Raw genomic sequence first — 15,948 nt, forward strand, 5'->3', positions numbered from 1 at the left:
TGCTGTTGTTACTTTATTTTGGGGTTGAATAAAATATTGCAATGAATGATGAAGTTATATGTCACTATATGATAGAGTATAACTTAAGTAATAAACAACAGACATTTATAAGAAACAAATCACAGTAGGGGCACCAGACAACTTTCAATTGCAAAACAGTAGGATGCCAGAAAGGAAATTTGATTATCTGAATTTATTCAGATGTTATAGAGCAGGTGATGTATCAAAAGGCAAATTGCAAAGTCACTTTCTCAAGAATACTGTGAGAAAAATACATAAAATGGCTAATAATGAAATAAGTGTTTGTGTAGAAGTTTCGCAGTGGTGAACTCATGCTATTTACACCTAAGAAAAGAGAGTAAATTGCCCTGTGATCATTGCTGCACATAGCTGCAGCAAAGAAAAACTGCAAAGAGCTTGACATATAAATAACAAGTACTCAGCACATTGGATGCTGTGGTGAGGCAGGAAATACTAATATCTCATAGGAGTCAGTTGAAATAAATGCAAAAGATCCCTTTGCACAGGGATGGATGATGCTTACTGCAAGTGTTCAAGAAAAAAGACAATTCTGGTTAAAGATCTAAGAGATGAGAAAGGATCCGATGCCATCAGTGGATAGGAAATTTGTAGTTTTGCCCTACAATGTGAACTAATCATCAAACATCCCCATCTCTGGAGTGGTCCCAAGGGAAGGAAAGCTCTTGGCAGTCTTAAAAATAAATGAAAGGCCTGTGTGCAAAGCAGGGTTTAAGGGAAACCAGAGTTGGTCTAAGCAGGCAGGCCCTTTCCCTTACCAGTCTTCAACAGCCACTTGTGCATAGAAGATGCAGACCTGAGGGCATCTCCCACTTCGTTTTGGGTTGTATTTCATGAAACCGAATTGTTTTTTCTGGATTTGTCTCCAGGGCTTTGTACCAAATGAATCATAGTATGAAGCTGAGACTGTGAAAACAAAAACAAATAATAGGTTAATTCTTGTTAAAGTACTTTCACCTGTATTTGCAATGTCAGCTATCTTTAAATTGTTGCTTCAGTCAGTCTAAGGGAATGAAAACTCTGGGCTAGGAAAATAACAAAACAAATAAAAAATCTTGGTTTGAAATATTGAAATACAGAAGCACAATGAAAGGTATGGTTAGGAAATATATTTGTTGTTGCTGTTAACCAGTTTTGCTCATCTGCAATTATCTTTTTGGCTATCACTGATAATCTTGCTTCATTCATTCAATAGCATGTGTGTGCTAGGTTGTGTTGATATGATAAGTAACCAGGGAAGACCTGGTCTTTGCCTCACAGAATAGAAAGTTCAACAATTCGCTGTCTAATTCAACAAGCAATGATGAAATAAAGCATGATGAGCATTGTGCCAGTGACAAAAGAGGAGACCAGGAAATACAGAGCAATCTAACCCAGTCTAGAGGATTATTGAACAAGACACCTCTCTGAGCAAGAAGTGTTTAAGCTGAAATTTATAAAAGGAATGGAATTTAGCTAACTATTTATAATAGACCCTGAAGTTAAAGTTAAATTTTTATTTAAGTGCCCACAAAATTTAGTTTCTTGATAATTTTTGGCGGCACTTTGATGGCATATGATTTTAATGATAATTATTTGATTTATGTATCAACTGCAAGCACCTTGATTTGGGGTAAGCACATAGTGATAGCCAAATTACCGTTCATGGAAAGAAAAACTTCCTTTGAATCATTTTTTGCTTCTTCTCTTCCTCACAAAATGTATTGAGATATAATTCATATACTATAAAATTCATTTTAAAGTGTAACTCAGTGTTTTTTACTATATTCTCATGGTTGTGTGATCTTTGCCACTATCTAATTGCAGAAAAGTATTATCCCAAAGAGAAACCAATTAGCAGTCATTAACCATTCCTCCTTCCCTGTAGCTTCTAGCAACCGGTAATCAAATCTCTGTTTCTATAGACTTGCCTATTCTAGACATTTCGTATAAATGGAATCATACAGTATTGTTCTTTTGTGACTGACTGCTTTCACCTAGTATGTTTTCAAGGTTCACCCATGTTGCAGCATGTAATAGTACTCTGTTCCTTTTTACGGCCAAATAATCCATTGTATAGAAATATCTTAGTTTGTTTAATCCATTCACCAGTTGATGTATGTTGAATTCTTTCCACTTTTTTAGCTATTATGCATGCTGCTACTATGAACATTTGCATACAAGTTTTTGTATGCCTTTATTTCTCTTGGTTGTATAAGGAGGAGTGGAATTGCTGGGTCATATGGTCACTCCATGATTACCCTTTTGAGGTACTGCCAGACTGTTTTCCGAAGTGACTCTACCATTTTACATTTCCACCACCAAAGTTTTGCTTTATTTTTGCAGACCCCAGAGGAACTGGAGGATGTTTCTGACCTTGAAGAGGATCATGAGGTCCGCAGTCACACCAGCATTCAGACTGAAGGGAAGACTGACCGGGTATGTCATCTCCCTGGAGGGGAGATGCCCTCTCCTTGCCAATTTAGGCAGCCTCTCACATGTGGCACTCTTGTGTCTGGAGCTGGCTTTGTAAAGCACAGGGACAAAGGCCTTAGGATGCAGGAGTAGCAGTATGAGGGGAATTATTTCCTCTACCTTGAGAGCTCACAGTGAGGCCATTTCAGGTCAGGTAGTGAATTACTCTGTGCCACTTTTGATCTTTATAGGAGTCATGGGAATATAAAAGTGAAATATGTACATGTTTGTTTAGAGTAGAAAACAGAAATCAAGAAGTTGTAAATATACTCTGAAATTCTAGAAAAAAGCCCTCCTTTTCTTCCTCATCTGTACCTACCCCGACACACACACATGCATGTGTGCACAACATACACAACTCCAAAAATGTTAATCCAAATTTCTGAATTACTCTGAGCTGCTGTACTTCACTTCGCTCATACCCAATGCGTGGGAATCTGAGAAAGTTTGGCATCCTAGACACTGACAGCTTGCAACCGCAGACCAAACTGCAGAACTTGGATCTGAAATCCAGGTAGTACAACATAGTGGCAGAGACTGCCTGAAAATACATCTGAATCAGCCATCTCCTGCTGGGTTACGTGGGAAAGTCAATTAGCTTCTAACTATCTCAGTTTCCTCACTTGTAAAGTGAGGATATTAATAGTACTCTATGAGTTACTGTGAGAATTACCTGAGTTAACTAACAGGGCACTTAAATCGTGCCTGGTTTATAGCAAGGTCCCAATATTTGTTAGTTATTACTTTTAGTAGTAGTAGTAGTAGCAGCAGCAATAGTATGATTATCATAGTCATCATTATTTAGTAATAATTATTATTGAATTAGTTAAATTCAGTGACCTAAAATTTGGAGATGAAAGCAAGTTTCCAACATTTTTCTCTGTGTCCTAGTCTTCCATGGATCTCTATGATGTTGATACATTTTTATATCGAAATGCTTGGGCACACTGTATTTTTTGTAGCCTTATTGTAATACAGTGTCCTCAGAAGCATTTCAAGCAAGGACCTATTTGGTAAACTCCATGCCACAAATGCATGTTGAGTACACATTTCCATAAACAAAAATACTGATGTTCTCTCAAATGTTTTGATGTACTGTTATACTCTATGATGTGTAGAAACTGATTTGAAGCAAACAATTTTAAGCTGTACCAAATTTTACCCATAACCCTTCAGATTTCTATTTCCTAAGAATGGAAAATAAAGGTAAATGAATTGAAAAATATCTAACTTTAAATAGATACAGAGAGGTAGGTTCTGTTTTTACTTCTCTTTTTGATTGCTTTTTTTCAATCCCAAACATATCACATAAAAAATATTTTATTTCTGTTCATCTATTTTCACATATGTGAAATAAATGTAAAAAAAAGCTCTTATTATCGCTTAACTGTATCTTTTTATTAACAATAATACCTTACATTTATATAGTTGTTTTTACATTTACCAGGTATTTTCTCCATGTTTTCAAAAAAAGTTGGAAAAAGTTCCATGTTTTCAGATATTCAGATTGCCTAGAACTAGTTTTTATCGGCTTAAAAAACTGTGTTTTGTTAGAAATGTTTTTCTCCAATCGTGGTAATAGGAACATTCCAGGAATATTTACTTTTAGTTTAGAAAAGTGTTCTACATATAGACACCATTAATACATAGCCAGACAGTTAGTACTTGGTAATATATTGGGCAGTGCCACTCTCTTGGTTTTCCATTTCTTGCTGATTTTTGGAGTTGTGTGTTCTCTAGAAGCCAGTTCATGTTGGGAGATGTCTGGGGTCACAGAGCATCTGGATTTAGTTTCCTTCATCATTGGTAAGAGATCAAAGCTTGTAAATGGCAACAGAATTGGAAATACATTTTGCTAAAGGTAAACTTCATTCCTGCTTCCAGTGGAGTAAGTGAGTGGTTCACATGGGCTGATGCTCAGTCACTGGAGGTGACAGGTAGGTGGCAGGGCTTAAAAAGTAATTGATGGGAGAAATTTTATCAAAATAAAGTCACTTTTTAGAATGCTTGGACTAGAATAAACACGCCTAGGTTCTCATTCTGGCTCATCACATGTAGACAATGAAAGCCTGGTTAAGACCCTTAAAACGTAGAAACTTTAAATTTCTTCATCTGAAAAATGAGTAGAACGATACCATACCTTCTCCCAGCATCACTGGTAACTTCAAATGAGATAATGCATATGGGAGTGTTTTATAAACTTTAAAATTATGTGATAAGAAGGTAAACTTCTTGTTACTGCTGTTTTTATTTGTATTTTTGTTATTGATCTGTACTGCAGGCTAGCTAGATGACCCTTCCCATTGCAGGTTACAAAGTTGATGATGTCCGTGATTCTGGATCTTAAGAATCTTTTATGGAAGGCACTGCTTCCAGCCTTGTGGAAATCACCCTGACACTGGTCTGCAGCCTGGATTTATGTTCCACTGTATACAGTTCGCTGACAATCCAATTCATTTGGAATAACCCTGAGTGATAACTCTACCGCTGTCTCATGACAGGATAGATCCTTGACCATCAAATCTACTGGGGGCAGCATTATATTCAACCTGGCCACATTCTACTATTATAGATCTCCTCTGCATAAATTCTAAATAGCTTGGATTTATTCTCTTCCTACCTTGGGGTGTCCCTGCAGTTACTATGTGGAATCCTCTGGAAGCTGCTCAGTCATTATAATACATGTACTACTTTGTGTGAGGCATTAACACCCCACAGTGCAACTCTTGACCAATGCACCCTCTTTCGTTCCTGGGATGGACAATTCTAAAGTGCATTTTCCACAGGTCCTCAAAGGGTCCCTAGTGGTGTCAAACCTCAATTGTACAGTAGTAACAGCTTGATAATATCTTTTTGGATTCGCTCTCATTTCTTTCTTGATTCATTATTCCCAGTCTCCTCATTCTGTTCCCTATAATCTCTTCCCAAAATAGACTACCTTTCATTGTCAGGATCTGCTTTTTGGGAGAAAACTAGAAAATATAATAATTTCACATACACTCTTAAACCTCACATTAACTTTTCTCTATTGATATTATTATCTAAAATTTACTAATAATATCACTGAGGCTCAGATTTATATAACTTGTCTAGTAAGTTGACATTTTTAGACTCAGACCTTTGGTGATTACCACATGTCAATTCGCTTAGGAAATAAAGTTATGAAGATGAATCCTTTACTAAGAAACAAACAAACAAACAAACCACCACCCCTACCACAAAGCTGATATGTCATTAATGCAATGGGAGGACAGAACAGAGGATGCCACAGCTGTCTGGGAAGGGGAAGACACAATATATATATTTTTAAATTTTAAAGAATAATTATTGTATAGTGTGGGTAATTTAACTCCAGTAAAACCCCGTGACTGTATATCTATCTTATGAGTTTATTATAACAGACTCTACTCTCATACCTGAAGTTTATGGGATGGATGACTACGGAGAATAGCTTGAATCTGTTCCCCGCTCAAATCACCTGGCCAAAACTGAGATCATGTTTAGATAGGCCTTAAAATCTCTCACACACATCTTATATCACGAAGAGTCCCACATTTCTTATAATTATATAACTATATTCTTATGTTCAGTGTCATATCCACCTGAGACCTTATCTTTGCATTCTATCCTTCATTGCTATAATTTGTGTCCATTTGACTGAGTATATCTTTTGACACATTTTACAAGCACCATCACTTTGAGAAGATACTGTAATATTTTGAAGTGGATTATGTTGAGAATTCTTTGAATACTCATGTCATGCTCAATGTGTAATTCCTGGTGACTGTACAAGACAAGTGTATAGATTCCTTTTTGTTTGCTGCTGTTACTAAGGAGTATATGCCTTTTTGGTTTCTGGATTATGTAAACTGCTATATTGAACATGTGCTAGAGCCAATTTCAGGCATTGTTTAGTAATGGAGTGACAGTTATTTATTATCATTTTACTTTTTGCATTTCACTCCTGGTAGCTTTGGCTCTACATCATCTGTTATTGCTGACAACAGTGGCAAATGCCACTGGGCATTGTAAAGGTCTGTAACTAATACACAATGATTTAGAATCCATGGTCAATGAGAGAAAAATACTAAAAGACCAATAGTGCATGCTTTATGAAGTGACAATGGAATAGCAGTGGATATTAGTGATTATCTTAATTGTTATACATGCATACTCACAGAACTGACACTTTGGTTATATCCAGTGATTAGGCATTCCACAGTGACACAGGAGTTTGTTTGTTATAGGTTCACAGAACAGTTTTCACGGAGCTCATTATTTATTGTGTTCATGCTTTCAGCATGTATGGAGTAGGTATCTTTTATCTTAAGAACTCAAATTTGAAAGAGACATGAAAATAGACTTCTGTTAAGTCACTAAAATTACTAAACTTACTCATAGTAAATTTTTTTGAGAGTCCTAAAAGCTTCCTAAATGATTATCCTAAATACATACTAAGTCATATTTTCCGTTTAAACAGAGCAGTGCCAGTTATCATTTAACACATGGTAGTTTACAGAACATTTCCAAATTGGTATCTTAATTAACAAAAGCCCTAGGGTTTGTTTTTAATTTTTTCCCTTGCTTTTGCTAATTGGGAATTAGATTTAAAGAATTTAAGTAGTCTATGCTAGTACTGTTGACTGAAACCAAATCCCAGATCTTGCTTCAACCACACCCTCTCTTTCCAGTATAGCACACTTGTAACGCTGGCTAGAGTCTCATCCCTTAAGATCCTGTTGCCTTACTATTGCTACAGTCAGTATCACAGAGTTGTGCTAGATATAACTGCAGTACTAGAAAGATGATTTATGCATCTAACAACCATAAACATTAGGCCAGATGTCTTTAAACCTTGCAAATTTCTTAATGCCCCAATCCTACAATCCTCCATCAGTAGCAAAATCAGTTTATTGATTACCATTCAGAAACTACTTAGTGGTGCCCAGACCCTGTCAGTCTCCCTTGATGGATAATTTCACCTTGATGAAGTAGAGTATTAGGCAAGTACAGTAAAATAGCAGGGGACCTTATAGGATAGTGTATTAGTCGGTTTCTGTGGCTTATAACATAATTCCTAAAACTGGGTAATATACAAAGAAATGAAATTTATTTCTTACATTTTTGTAGGTTGGGAAGTCCAAAGTCCAAAGAACACATTTGGTAAAGGCCTTCTTCCTGGTGGCATGACTCTATATACAACTCAGGGTATAACCTCGCTAAAGAAAATGGCTTGAGCAAAAGAGCTAACCTTCTCACTTGCTCTGCTTATAAAGCCATCAGAACCATGCCCATGATAACTTATTACTCCATGAATGGATCAATCTATTCATGAGGGCACAGTTCTTGTGATGAATCACTTCTTAAAGCCCCACCTTTCAAATACCACAGTTGGATTTCCCACCCTCTGAACACTGTTACAATGAGACCAAGTGTCTGATACATGAACTTTTGGGGGACCCATTTGACTCACAGCAGTTGATAGTCTGAAGTCTCCCAACATGGAAACCAGGAGAGCAGAGGCAGTTGCTCCTCAGTCAGGCTCTCATCACATTGGCCTCTGTGATGTTTCAACAAAAGGAGAATCCTAATTTCTAGAAAATTTTCCTGGTTTATTTCTGCAATAGGAGCAGCAGTAGCAGTAGTGACTCAGGAAATTGTTTATATCCCAACAGGGTGGCAGCTGAGGGAATATTCCTCAAGCCTACCTTGGGACAACTGTGTATTTAGAAAGACTGTTAATGAAATAGATTGAAAAAGAGTTTTAGGAATGGAACGGGTGAGTACATGTCTCACCTTTTCTAGCACTGCTGTATGATGTAGCCATTGAGTGTATGGACTTTGGAATCACATAAACCTTGATTGAAATCTTGGTTCTACCAATTACTATCCATATAACTGTTGGAATATTATTTTATATTTCTAACTTTCAGTTTTCTCATCTGTAAAACTGTGATGATAATAATAGTGTCTATTTTATAGGGGTTTTTGGAGTTTAAATTAGATATTTGAACAATTTAGTTCAGTTCCTGGCACATAGGAAATACTAAATAAATTTTGATTTTTATAAAATGAATTGCATAGTAGGTGCAGACTTGTGTGTGCCAGTCTTATACTCTGACTTCTTTTCGAGTAGCTCAGGGAGCTTTGTTAATACAAATCTCTCAGTCCTCTAACATGGGACTACTTGGTTTCCTGGTTTCCTGGTGTCAAATGTTTTTGACATCCTGAACACTCTACTACCAAAAGTCTTGAAATTGATTTTAGCTCAGGAAGAGAACTAATCAGGAACTGCCTTAAGAGGTTTAAAGGAAGATGGCATGAATGGGATTCTTAATGATGCCAGCATGTTTCTGTTAATCTATATTCACATAGATAATGTAGAGCTGAAATAATGATCAAAATAAGCAACTCTTGATAATGAGATAAAACAGAAAAATGACCCAATAATTGTCAAGTTCTTATTTTCTTCAACAAATTTATTGAGTGCCTGGCCCTGCACTGGGAGTTTTTCTTGGTAGCTTGGTGACACATCAGATCTTGTCTCTTTCAAAGTTCTCAGCCACCTTCATAGAATTATGTAGGGCTTAAATTTCTAGTTTTTATGGTATATACTGGTTAAGAAATAAAGGGGTGGGGGAACTTACCCTGATACTTATGGATCACATATTTGGGACAGTTTTGCAAGTAGTCATTTAAAATCACCTCTTCTTTCTTTCTCTGCCCCTGTCCAAGAAGGTCACATGCTCCAGTGATTTTTTCCTCCGCCTGTATAGCTTGAAAGCCAATAAGGTCTAAAGGCTAAATCTCAGGTTTTGTTCTTTCTCACACAATTTAAATTTTGATCATAGTGTCTTATATATGAAGGTTGAAAAATGAAATTCATTTAACATTATTGAATCAGGCCAGATTTTTATTTGAAGGTATTTGATTCTGTGGTCTCTAATGGGTAGAATTGAGTTTAATGAATAGAAGACTAAAAAAAATACTTAAAATTCATAATTTCAAATATAGTCATTTCATATTTCAGCATGACAAGGACATGCTGTCTTTTAAAGATACATTATTTATGATATTAAATTGTAAGGTAGTCTTTGATGACTAAGATTTGTCATATACTTAAAATTGTATTCACTTAAGAGCATATAGTTTGTAAACCTGCTCTGCCTTAAAGAGAATCTTTGAGGCCATTCAATCTATATGAGCTCTATAGGTAGAAGTAAATTCGGACAGAAGTAAGAATAGTTGCCTAGGTTACTGGACACAACCTCAAACCATCAGCAGTAGCAAACGAATTGCAACATATCACATCTTAAAATATTGGAGATGATTCTTGGTTTAAAAAAAATCCATGTGCACTCTAACTTCATGGTGATGATAGGAAAAACTGCCTCATTGTTGCTTGTCTACATGCAATTAGCTGACTATCTTACACTATGAGAAAAGAAAAAAAAATGCCATTGATGGGTAGTTTATTTTAAAAATTTGAAACTTTTTAATAGACCCTATTTATTATCAGAGTGCACTCTCAATAACTCAAATTTATACAAAATTACCATACAGAATACAGGAAATACGACCTCATTACCTTCTTCATGATATAATTTGGCCTAGGTTATTATAAAAAACAGTTCAGGTAAATCGGGATGAAATCACATTATTCAGCAACAGTACAGTAGGCAGTGCCTTTTCTTATCATTGGTTTCTATAATTTCAATTGTGTGTTTGATAATAACTCTGCTTTCCTATCTTTCTGGCTGATCATTCTCATTTTTTTCACCATTTTCTTTAAGTCTATTCATTTTCTATTGTTTTCTTGTAATCTATTCATATCTAAACATTAGAGTACTGATCTAAGCCATATAGTCCTCCAATTCTTTCCACTTTCCAAACACATTCTTCTGCAGTCTCAAAATTTCAAACATACGTAAGTACATGACTATAGCCCAGTCCTGTGTCTTGAGCTCTGGCTACATATATTGGCACGCCTGCAAATTTCCTCTCTTTGGATGGCTCACAGACACCTGGGGCTCTCGGTGCTCTCTAACCTAAATATACCATCTTAACCCACAAATCTACGTAAATTCATATTCCTTATGGCATCTCTATACATTCAATTTCACAAGTCTGAATGCAGGAATAATTTTTAGTCCTTCCATAGCTAATTATACAAATTTTGGTTTTACTATCTTCTAGATTTTCTCTGAAATTGTTCTTTTTTTCACCACTTCCACTGTCACTATGGTCAAAGAATTCCACCAGACAAAGTTAAACAGGAAAGGAAGACTTTATTCAAGATAATTGCAATAGGGGAGAGAAACCATAACTCATTCTGAGCTCAACTGTGCTGAAATAAAGGGCTAAGGATTTTTTATAGATAAATGTGAGGGGAATTGTAGGCCATGTTTGCTAATTGAATTTATACAAAACAATAGTAGACTTTCTCCTAAACTTTTTCTTCATGACAGAGGACAGTTTACAACCTGGACCAAGGTATCCTCTAATGTTAGGTTTCTACTTTCTTACAGAAACTGGGGTACAGGGACCCTATCTTACTCGATTATTACATTGTGAAGAACTGGTTTCCAGTGCCTTGAAAAAGACATTCCTGGGCTTTAAAACTGGCCAGAAGCTTTTAAAAAGATTTACACCTCAAAGGGGCAAAGAAAGAATTTACAATTATAAGTTTTGTAAAGCTCATGCTCTAAAAAAAGGGAGGTCAGGGACCTGGAGTGATGAAAAGCCGTATCTACAGTTAAGTCAAGCTGAAGGGAACATTAAGACCATCTTGGTCATTACCTTAGTTCAGGCACTGGCTTATCTCACCTAGATTTCTGCTGAAGATTCCCAAACTGTCTCCTGCCTCTAGTTCTGTAACCTTTCATTCTCCTCACTTAAGGCACATGATGTTTCTAAAGTGCAAATCTGTCATCTATCACCAGACATAAAAACCCTTCTAGGTTTGTGTCACCACTTGCCCTTAGCATGAAATTCAATTCTTTCGTGCCCTGGGCAAGGGAACTTTATGCTCTGCTCCCTGCTTCTCTCTTTTGCACCATATTTTACCAGTGTTACTCCATCCCTGCCTCCTTTTGTGGAAATCTCAGTTGCTATAGGGCATCAGGCTCTCCCTCACAATGTTCCTCCATCTTTGAGAAACACGATTCCCTCAACTCTCCCTCCTCCACTTTCCAAGTAAATGCCTGCTCATCATTAGGATTCCAGATTAGACCAGCCTTCCCTGACCCCCAAGTCCCAGCATAATTTCCTTCCAACGTGCATCTGTAACACGTGGAGATTCCCACATCATGACATTCATTGTGTGTGTATAATTTCTCATATGATGGACTTTCCTCCCCACCCCACTAAATTCTAAACCCCATCAGTGCAGGGACCATACTTGTCTCATCTTTACAGAATCCAGGACTCTGCTTGCTACAGAGTCGATTTATATATGAATCTAGCCATACACGAAAGAAAGAAGGGACTTTCTTTTGTAAGACATCTTGCCTCAAAAGTACACCAGGTCCTCAATATATTGAGCCTAGGGTATTACATTAATTTATATCTTGATCTTTCTTCCTTCCAGCAGTTGTCCCTACTTGTACCAGATAAATCTTACTATAAATTTCTAGGTCAGTACTCTGAAATACTCATTGGTTCCCTGCTGCTTAGTAAAGGCATCCCCCTCTTCTCTGCAGTCTCACTTTCCACAGTATCAGTTACTCACAGTCAAACTGTCGCTCAGAAATATGAATACAGTTCAATAAGACATTTTGAGAGAGAGAGAGAGAGAGAGACCATATTTGCATAACTTACGTAACTTTTATTACAGTATATTGTTATAACTGTTCTATTTTATTATTAGATATTGTTAATAGTCTCTTACTGTGACTAATTTATAAATTAAACTTTATTGTAGATATGTATGTATAGGAAAAAACATAATTCATATAGGGTCAGTACTCTTCATGGTTTCAGGCAACCACTGGGGGTCTTGGAACATATCTCTTGCAGAAAAGGGGGTACTACTGTACCTATAGTATAAATACTAATTGTTCTGCTTGTTTGCCACAGTCCTTTACAATACCTATTTATTTCTGGCCATATATGATATACAAGCCCCCAAATTCTTTTTATTTGCTAAAATAATCATTGTACTCCTGATAGGTAATTAGGACTTTCCCTGAGGCTTTATTCATGACATTTTCAATGCCTGAATGGTCTATCTTTGTCTTTCTTACTTCCTCAATTCCAGAAACTTTTCTAGATGAGTTCAACTACCTCTATTTCCATAAAATTTTCTTTACCCTTTATCCCCTGTTGAGCTAATGATACAGAAACTTCTGCTGAGAAGCAGTCTTAAGGACATTCCTTTATGAACTCCCTTTGAGTTTTTTCATGTAAGGTCACTAGGCTTTATCTCTATTATAATGTAGTGTACTCTTAACAGTTTCATCTTTGTTTTATTCAAATTCTTTGCTTAAATTGAAACTTATTTTCATTTCTTTGATTTTATAAGTTACTATGAAAATCTAGGTAGAGGAAATTAAAGTTCAAAACACTATATGTTATATTATCCAAAATTTTTTATGTTAGAGTTTTTTTAATATAAAGGCCTCCTGAAATTTCAATCTGGATAAGAGTTTTTTACCAAATATCTTAACACGCTCTCACTTATCAGATAATGGAATTTTATTAAAATATATACATTTTCACCCTGCCTTGATTGCTGGGAAGGTCTTAAATGCTTGGCATATTTGTCTCTTGTTCCTAATCAATTGTCTTATTTGTCTTTAGAAATAATTAATCTGAATGAAATTTTTGATTTTTAAAAATTAAAAAGGTAACTTCTTTTATTATAGTTTTTCTTGATCTATTTTTTTCTCATTGTTAAAGTTTTCTTGTCACCAGTGAGGTAATGTATTTTAGTGTGAGAGAAAGTAGAGACGTCCAGTATAACATATTTTTGCAGTAATTGCAACTTCTGGGATATAAGCTTAAATATCTCCACCATTTCATTGAATTGTAGAGTAGAACCTTGGAATTCATAAATGTGGGTTTTCTACCTTCTAACATTAAATCTATGTATGAAATAATTTATAATACCACTGAGACAAAATTTAAGTGATATTCTGTGATACTTATATGTGACTCACATGCTGTTTAGTGAGCCTAGACTTTCACCAGCCTTTAACTAGAGTGTTTTCTACTCATTGATGCATTCATAGCAGAACGAGTAACAGTAGAAAAGGAAACTAAAAAAGAGGTCTGATCTTGTAGAATGTATAAACTATTGTTAGGACATTTGGCTTTTTCTTTGAGTAGAATGGGAAGGCACTGGTAGACTTTGAGCCAGGAGTAGCAGATCTGACATATTTTAAAGGAGCCATTCTGAATGCTGCATTGAAAATAGCCTGAGTAGTTGTTTAAGAGGAAGCAGGAAATTAAAACAAACAAACAAACAAACAAACAAACAAACAAAAAACATTGCTATTATTAAGGTAAGAAATGGTGGAGGCTGAGACCAGGATTTTCAAAGTGAAGAGGCTGAAAGTTGTTGATTGTACAACATGGTGATAAGTATGTCAACTGAATTTGCTGAAGGATTGGATAATGGGGATGTGAGAGAGACAGGAGTCAAGGACAATTCAAGATTTTTGGCTTATGAGCTGGGAAGATGGACCTTCCACTTATACTGTTAAGGAGAAGACTGAATTGAGCAGGTTGCAGATAGTGGAAGATCAGAAATTAATTTGGGATATGTATAATCTAAAAAGTCTATTACAAAACCAAATGAAGATGTCAAGTAGGCAGATTTGAAATTTACAAACTGACTACAAATTATCTCAAGTGTACAGCTATTACTGAGACTCCGGGGTCTGTTTGCTAGCCACCCAATAGCCAATAATTGAGAGACAGGAGTTGGTGTAAGGAAAGATATCCCTTAATCTGGAACCTGGCAGCCTGGGGAAATGGCAGACTTATGTCTGAAAGACCATCTCCACCTCTCTCAAGTTTGTTAAAGAGTTTTATAGGGGTGTGTGGTGGAAAGCTGATTTACAGTGATCAGGCGGGGACATGCAGTCATGCTTGAGTGTTTCAAATAATCATCAAGGAACTTCCCGAGTGGGAGTTGACCAGAGTCATACTTCATTCTCCATGAGTTCAGTTCCTGTTATTCTCAAATAAGTTCAGAGTTAGCAAGCTAGTGAAGAATGACCGTCTGGGTTAATAATTTTTCTCTAATTATTTTGTGCACAATGTGAGAGCAAGAGTCACTGTGTTCTGGCAATTAGGTGCAGGCTCTGTGGTTTGGGTAACAGGAGAGAACAAGTTTTTAAATTTAAAAGTTTAACAAAATGTCATCACTTCTGTTACACAGCTTAATATTATAATTTTACAACCTTTTAAATTTATGGTGAAGTTTTATGTATTACTTGCTGACTATTTTTTTTTTCCTCAGAGAAATTCATCTTTTGGCTTTAGCTCTGGTTTCCTTCTACTCTGAGTTCTCATTCCCAACAAATCTCTTCTTTGCCAGCACACTTGCTTTTTTGAATATCACCTTCATAGTAAGGCCATTACTGACTGTCCTTCTTAAAAGGACAACTCTATTCCTAACCCTCATAGAACCTCTTCCTCTCACTCCCTTATTTTTCTTCACACCACTTACTTTCCCTATCTGACATGCTACATAATTGCTTGTTTGTTTAGTTCCTCTACTACACGGTAAATTCAATAGAGGCAACAATTTTAATGTTTTTTTGATATATTCCCCCATACTTAAAACAGTGCCTGACCCATAGTAAATGTGCTATAAATATTTATTGAATGAATAAATGCATGAATGATGTCAATCGTAATGTGCTTTGGGAAAAGAAACCTGTGCTGAAAATTTGGGGAGAGGGGAATTCTTTTAGATACAGCATTTGAAGCCAACCAATAAATAATTTGTCTATAAAATAAATAGGATCATTCTGATATTTAAAAAAATAGTATTTTAGTAAAAACTATTCACATAGTAAGCATCTGAAAAATCTTTCTGAGGCTGAAGTGTTTAGCTGAATCTTTGCCTTTTTATGTTTAGAGGTATCTGTGGTGAACATCTGGCTACCAAATGCTGCTGTTTCCCTTGCCCTGAACTGTTCTCATTGAAAAGTTCTATTTATTTTAATGTTGAAAATTTAACATATATACATTAAGTATTTTTGAATTATTAAGTCTCTTATAAAATGCAAAATGTGTGCTTACTTCTTTTCCTACTAAACACAATGTGTATGGTAAGGGTAAGGTTTCAGAAAAAGGAGACAAAAGGAAAACCTTGTTTTAAATATGCTTCAATATTCTAAAAGTTGCCTTTGCACTGTGAAAGTACCACAGTCTAAATGTAGGCTTTTTATGTGCATATTTTAAATCAGTGAGTGGTTACTAATGTACATTTTTTTTTAAGAA

The 15,948-nt window shown here is 35.8% G+C and overlaps 1 protein-coding gene across 3 annotated transcripts in view; it reads left to right on the forward strand.

The window, feature by feature from the left end:
- Window positions 1-15,948, forward strand: part of CTNNA3 (catenin alpha 3) — a 1,664,900-nt gene that overhangs the window by 1,492,028 nt on the left and 156,924 nt on the right. For all 3 annotated transcript variants that reach the window (XM_063101675.1, XM_063101677.1, XM_063101676.1), the window contains one exon: window positions 2,365-2,457. In XM_063101675.1, coding sequence (XP_062957745.1) covers window positions 2,365-2,457 — 93 coding nt within the window. The remainder of the gene's footprint in view (window positions 1-2,364; window positions 2,458-15,948) is intronic.

Source organism: Cynocephalus volans, chromosome 7, assembly GCF_027409185.1.
Source record: "Cynocephalus volans isolate mCynVol1 chromosome 7, mCynVol1.pri, whole genome shotgun sequence".
NCBI lineage: Eukaryota > Metazoa > Chordata > Mammalia > Dermoptera > Cynocephalidae > Cynocephalus > Cynocephalus volans.